This window comes from Microtus ochrogaster, chromosome 5 (genome assembly GCF_000317375.1).
Source record: "Microtus ochrogaster isolate Prairie Vole_2 chromosome 5, MicOch1.0, whole genome shotgun sequence".
In the NCBI taxonomy this organism is placed as follows: Eukaryota; Metazoa; Chordata; class Mammalia; order Rodentia; family Cricetidae; genus Microtus; species Microtus ochrogaster.
The window spans coordinates 86,284,997-86,292,298 of NC_022012.1; the positions used below are offsets into that span (position 1 = coordinate 86,284,997).

Here is a 7,302-nt window from a genome sequence, read left to right on the forward strand (position 1 = left end):
TGTGAGTTCGAGACCAGCCTGGTCTACAGAGCTAGTTCCAGGACAGGCTCCAAAGCCACAGAGAAACCCTGTCTCGAAAAACAAAAAACAAAAAACAAAAAACAAAAAACAAAAAACAAAAGAAATGTGCAGGACGATGGGGTCCTCATGAGAACCATGGGGCTGGACTTTACCTCCACCGCAAGGAACTCACTCCAAGTAGAGGTGTGTGATGTAAACACAGGACCAACAACTCCAGCCCTTGTGCTGTGGGCTCTGTGATGGTTTTAAACTATGATACCCAAACCACAGACAACCCAAATAAACGTAGGTAAGGTGAACTTCGTTAACAGAATACCTCCTTGATACAAAGGGCACCATTCAGAAAAGAAAAAGGAGCTGTACACGGCAGAGCGCCCTCCTGTAGCGCCAGCGCTTCTGAGACAGAGGCAGGAGATTGCCACACATTTGAAGCCCCACACGCCTATACTGGGAGTTCCAGGCCACATAGGGAGACCCAGTGGGAGCAGGGGTGGGGTGGGGGGACAGAGAGAGAGACAGAAACCAATGAACACTCATAAAAATTCGCAAACACCATGAAGAGGATCCCAGGACACATCAGAAACCTCTCAACAACAAAAAGGCAAGCTAGGCTCAGTGGGTGCACCACTTGTGTAGGAAGCATGAGGACCTAGTTCAAATCCCTAGCACCCATGTAAGAAACCAAGAATGGATGAGCATGCCAGTAACCCCAGCTTTGGGGAGGGTGCTGTTGGAGACAGGTAAACCCCAAGATCTCACTGTCCAGCTAGCCTGGCTGAAAGGTGAGCTTTAGGTTCGGTGTGAGACCCTGTCTCAAGGCAATAAGGCGGAGAGTGACAATCACTCAACACCCTGCTCTGGGCTCTACATGTACAAAAACGTGCATGCTCACACTCGTGTGTACATACCTCATGATACACTCACACATAAAACAACAGCCCAATGAGAGAACTGGCAAAGAAGCCGGGTGTGATGTCATATGCCTGTAGTCCCAGCTACTTGGGAGGGTGAGGCAGAAGGATTCACTTAAATCATGATTCTGAGACCAGCCTGTGCATCATAGTAAAACCCATCTCATAAACAAACAGGGGGTGCACCTCAGCGGACCGAGTGTTTGTCTGCGCCCTGGTTTTCACCAAAACCCACTGTAAAATGGTCAGCCTCTTAACCCTGGCATTTGGGAGGTAAAGGTGTGGGCAACAGAACATTAAGGTTATTCTCAGTTACACAGCAAGCTCAAGGCCAGCCTGCAATACATGAGACAGTGTCAAAACACATAATGAAAACAGCCCAGTGAAGGCACATGCCTTTAATCTCAGCACTTGGGAGGCAGAGGCTGTGAATTTGAGGTCAGCCTGGTCTACAGAGTACGATCCCCATCCCAACAAACAAAACAAACCTTAAAACTTACAACAGCCTGTTAACTGCAGCTCCAGGGGACCCAGTTCCCTCTTCTGGCTTTCTAAGGCATCCAGGCTCACGTCCACATACCCACACAGAGATACACAGACACAAAAGTAAAGCTAAATTTCAAAACAACAAACAAAAACCAGCATGTGGCTGAGGCGACCACAGGTCTTAGTGGAGACCCACTACAACTGTTCTACGGGAGATGATGTGCCCACCAGACTCCCTTCCAAACATGCCTGTTTGTGCTGCCGATCAGCGCTGCTGCCGGCTTTGGAGACACATTCTGGCAGCGGGCGGCAATTACTGCATATTCAAACCTGGTCAGACTGCTGAGAAACACCAACTGCTGAAAGCCGAGCCCTAAAAAGGACACCCCTCCTTGGTGGATGAAGGCAGTGGAATGAAGGGGGTCGGGGGGAGGGGAGGGTGCTGTCTTCTGAACAGGAGAGGGACGGCGCACTCTGGAGCCTTCAGCGGCTGTGACTGTCTAGACACATCTTGCGGAAGACAGGCCATCAACAGGCCATCGTAGAGCCGGGAGCAGACCGAGTACACAAAGACGTGTAAACAAAACCAGAACTAATCCTGCAAGCTGTCATCAGACAATATTAATAGACAGCTTGTCAGAGAGAGGGAAGAGGGGGAGGTCAGCCTTCCACTGTTCAGATAAGACACTGAGATTATTCTTTTTATCTTTAGACTTATTTTATCTGAGCACATTCCCTGCATGTATGTATGTGCACTACTTGCATGCCTGGTGCCTGCAGAGGTCAGAGGATGACTGTGGGTCACCATGTGGGTGCTGGGAAGCAAACTCAGGTCTTCCGCAAGGACAAGTGCTCCTAACCACTGAAATTCTTCAAGATTTATTTTGTGTGTATGTGTATACATTTGTATGAACGTATGGCACATGTGTACCCAGGAGGCCAGAAAGGACAACAGATTCTCTGGACCTGGAGTAATAGGCAGTTGTGAGTTGCCACATAGGTCCTGGGAACCAAACCCAGGTCCTTCGCAATTCTTTTTCTTTTCCTTTTTTATTATGCATATGTGGGTGTTTTGCCAGCATGTATGTGTGTGTACCACTTGCATGCCTGGTGGCTGCAGAGACCGGAAGAGGGGTCAGACCCTCAAGGACCGGAGTGACAGACACCTGTGAGCAGTCACATGGGTGCTGGGAAAAGAACCTGGGTCCTCTGGAGGAGCCCCAAGCACGGAGGCATCTCTCCAGCTCCCTCGGAGATTCTTACTCTTAGTGTGGCACATACTACAGTTTGAACAGTTTGAAGGCCTTGGTGTGAAGGTTAAGGTCGTAGGCTTTGGAGAACAACCGAGTGATGTTAAATCCTTACTTGGCCACTGACCAGCTACTATCTAGGCAAGGCACTTAATCTAGCTCTACTAAATATGTATAGTAAAGTCAGTCTCATGGGGACGGTGGAGAGGTGTGGGAATTCAATGTGATTGGCCTAGAACTTGGCTCTATGGAAGAAAGGTGTGAGAGTTACTGAAATCATTCTCTACCTCGACATCAAAAGCAGGAATCCAGACAACCTACTTTTCATGGTCAGTGAGCACAGAGGCCTCATTGTGTAAGTTTCTGTCTCAATTTGTATCTCCCCTCAGTGGATTGTGGGTCTCAGTCTGCACCTCCCCTCACATGGATTGTGGGTCTCAGTCTGCCCCTCCCCTCGCAGTGGGTTGTGAGTCTCAAGCTGCCCCTCCCCTTATAGTGGTTTGTGGGTCTCAGTCTGCCCCTCCCCTCGCAGTGGGTTGTGGGTCTCAAGCTGCCCCTCCCCTCGTGCTATGGGGACTGTGGGTCTTGTGCATGCCAGGCAAGTGCTCTACCCAATAAGCCTCTTTCATTTTCAGACAGACAAGATCTCTCTAAATTATCCAAGTTGGCCTTGAAGTTAAGATTTTTTTCTATCATAGGCTATGTTAGGAGCATGGGTGCCAGCAATCCCAGCACCCAGGAGGCTGAGGTAGGAGAATTACCACAAATTCAAAGTACGCCTAGCCTACATAGTAAATTCTAGAACAGCCAGGGCTATAAAAAAATCTACCTTGTATGTGTATACACACACACACACACGCACACACACATATATAAACACACACAATTGGTAAAGTGATTGTCACATAGGAATGAGGACCTGGGTTTGATCCTAAGAACACACAATAAACCACCACGGACAAAAACCCCAACAATAAACCACCACCGACAAAAACCCCAGCTGTCCTTCATTCCCATCAGGGGAAACAGGTGATCTCTGTGGCTTACTGGCCAGCCAGTCTAGACTAATAAAAAAAAAAAAAAAAAAAAAACAAGCAAGCAACAAGAAAGATAGGAAGGAAGGAAGGCAGGAAAAAAAAAAAAAAAAAAAACCTAGGTAGCTGGCACCTGAGGAACAACACAACACTCAAGGTTGACCTCTGACCTCCACACACATACACCTGCATGCGCATACCCAGAAAAGTCAGAAAAGGTAGAAAAGAAACTTTAACGTGGAAAAACTACTATTAAATATTTGAGTTTAAAGTTTCCCCAAATTCACGTTTCCTAAACCTCTAAAAGGCCTGCTCACAGACAAAAACAGAAAGTGGGGTGCAGAATACCAGGAAACAGTCAGCAGAATGAATTAAAATGGAAAAACATGATGATGTGACATACAATTCAAAACAGAAATGTATTTTAAAAGCTGAATTAAACAACAACAAAACAGGCACCAAGAGAAGACACTCCAACATCCAGTGTGTTCCAGACCAGCTAACGTTAAAACCACCACCGGAAGTCTTACACAGCAGCCACAGAAGAAAAATAGGAAGAACAGGAAAAGGAGGTGAGAAGGAAGGAGCCCAAAGGGGGGGGGGGGGGAAGACGGTGGAGAATGGCGAGCAAAGAGAAGAAACCAACTTTTATAAAACACTGCTGCTTCTCCCTGGGCCGTAAAAGGCGTCGTGTAAATCATCCCGGTCTGTGAGCTACAGTGAGCAGACGCCAAGTCCTGAACACAAACTGAGGTAATGGGACAAACTCTCAGAGCTGTCCAAGGCGGAAGTGTGTGGACACTCCCCGCGCCCGCGCCTGTTAATCCCTTCTCTTTCAGCTTTGCCACGGGGAAGAATGCAGAGCCCAGAGTGTGAGGCCTGCCCACTGTTCTTCAGCACCTACCCCACGGCTGGAACAAGATGCCAATCACTCCAGACAGCTCAGAACCAACGCATCCAAACAAGAAAAGCCCGTCACTTCCTACTCCACAGCACCTCAGAGGGACAGACGACGTTCTGCATAGACCCGCTTGTCTATGGTGTCTGTCACCTCAGCTACTGGGAACCCATGGGTAGGAGAGAAAAGATCCCCAGAGCTCCAGGTCAGTGAGACCCTGTCAAAAGTAAAGTGGACATCCAATCACCGACCTCTGGACTTCACATCGGCACCTACACACATGCATTTGGGTGTGCATACACACATATACACGCCAAACAAATATCCATCTATTTATTTATGGCAAACATGTGATTTTTTTTTTTTACATTTTATTACTTATGTGGAGGGCATGCCCTATATAGAGGTCAGAGGAAAATTTATAGGACTCTCTGTTCCCACCACGTGGGTCAGGGGTACGGAACGCGGGTTGTCAGGATTGACAACAAGTGCCTTTACCCACTGAGCCATCTCACCGGCCCCCTAGTGATCTATTTATTAAAATTAGGCACGTCTCCTATTAGCTAACCCTCAAACAGTAGTCTATTCCCAGGGTGCGTCACGAACTCAGGGAGTCCACTTCTTTTATATCTTTGGAGGCCTCTCAAGAAACCACACCTGAACCTTGCCCATTCGAACCAGCACACAGGCCAAGTCAATTAAGGCTTTAAACAAGCTAATGGAGGCCAGGTGACATGCCCACGGCCTTCCAAGTTTATCGAGCAAAACTAACGGCTTACGGTGTTTACAACGCACTAATGACAGATTCATTCAATCCCTCACGGAAGGTGCACCACTCAGAAGGGGGGAAAAAAGTCCAGTTCAATGTCCTCCAGTTTTACAAAAGAGGGTAAGAGGGTCTCTTCCAAAGCCACCCATTAAATCATCCAACCCCTCGTGCTAGGAGCCCCGACAGGACGCTGAACTTGAAACAAATGTTTCAAGTACGGTATTGACATCATTGCATAAAAGCAGCCTCAAGTACGCAGACTGAAGAGTGTGGCTGTGGGCATCTATGCAACCACACCCTCTGGTGGCTTCCCGGGCACGCTCCAGCCGAGCGGCGTCACGGCGTCGGGGTGGCCAACCGAGTAGAGGTCCCTGGTGTGTGACTCAGACACGGAGCATCAGAGAGCACGGCGTCTCGGTGCCCCAGGCATCCAGGCATCCAGGACCGGGGGACCTGGGCTTTCCACCTTCAGGACCAGTCCGAAGAGCCTTGCCCTGCCCTGCCCGGCCCGGCCTCACCCGGCCCGGCCCGATCCTGCCCTGCCCGGCCCTGCCCGGCCCTGCCCCGCCCAGCAGGCCGTGGCTCTTCTCCGCACCCTCCCCTAGGCGCCCAGCATCTCCACCGCCCCGTAGGCGCGGGCCCCAGACTCACCATGGCCGCGAGCGCGCCCACAGCCCGGAGTCACACGGCGCCGGCGACGCCCGTTGTCCTGGTGACGCCAGCCCGGCGCCCCGCCCCGGCCTCAAGGTGGGCTCGAAGACGGCCATTGGCCCGCATCCGCCACGTGGTCTGTAGGCGCGCCCTCCGGCCCGCCCACTTCTTCTGGCCCCACGCAGCTTTGAGGAGGGGCCTGGGTGTCTTGGGGCTCCACACCTGATCTGTCCCATCAAGGCAGCATCACCTTGACGCCTTCCCAACCGACAGGTGACCCAGCCATGCACTGTCCAGAGCAAGATAACTTTGTGGATTCTCTTTACTGAAAATAAAAAAAAACAAACTACAACAAAAAACCCAAACTATTGGAGCTGGGGATGCGACTTAGTTGGTAGACTGCTTGCCATGAGTGCATGAAGCCCTGGCTTCCTCCCACAGCGCCACATAAACCCAGCCTGGGGGTGTACTCCTGTTCTCCCAGCACCGGGGAGATGGGGCTGGAGGACCAGAAATCCAAGGTCATCCTGCAACGGAGAGTTCGAGCTCAGCCTGAGGTACAAGAGACTTTGTCTTGGAAAAACAAACTCCAGTTACCCAAGAGGCCGTGGCGCACGCCTTTAATCCACTCGGGAGGCAGAGACAGGCGGATCTCTTTGAGTTCGAGGCCAGCTTGGTCTACAGAGTTAGTGCCAGGACAAGTTCCAAAGCTACACAGAGGAACCCTGTTTCCCCAAACAAACAAAACAACAACAACAACAAAAGACCAGTGACTAAGACCACAGTAATCCCAATACCTAAAAATGTCATGACTGGCGTTGGGTCCATGAGGGTTGGGCAAAGATGGAAGACAAACCACTAAAGCAAACTTTATTCCAGGAAAAAAAAATAAAAATTAAAAAAATAAATCTCCATGGGGCGCAAAAAGCTTATCAGCTGAGACCACAGCCAAGATGGATTTGTAAGGCTGTGGCAATGAGCTGTTTCTGAACTCCCCCTTTTATAGCAAGAAAGAAGCATTAGGCGTGAACAAAAGAATTTTTACAATCTCAAGGTAAAACTCAGATACAAATTGCTTTATTTTATTTTTTTAAAATTTCCATTAACAGGGTCTTTTTTTAGTTAAACTAGTGTATGCATTTTGCCCATTGTTTTTTTCTGTCACTTTCTGATGGTATTTACCAAAGTTCTACACTCCCCAGAGACTGCTTGTTTTGTGTAGCAGGGAAGGGTATGGGAAAATGCACAACCGAAATGTCAGGGACATCCCATCATTTAAAAG

At 49.3% G+C, this 7,302-nt stretch overlaps 1 protein-coding gene across 4 annotated transcripts in view; it reads right to left on the minus strand.

Annotated features, from left to right (window-relative positions):
- Window positions 1–6,089, minus strand: part of Fbxl2 (F-box and leucine rich repeat protein 2) — a 53,766-nt gene extending 47,677 nt beyond the window's left edge. For all 4 annotated transcript variants that reach the window (XM_005348034.2, XM_026779257.1, XM_013346543.2 and 1 more), the window contains exon 1: window positions 6,021–6,089. In XM_005348034.2, coding sequence (XP_005348091.1) covers window positions 6,021–6,023 — 3 coding nt within the window. In that variant the 5' untranslated portion in view covers window positions 6,024–6,089. The remainder of the gene's footprint in view (window positions 1–6,020) is intronic.
- Window positions 6,090–7,302: the final 1,213 nt, after the last annotated feature.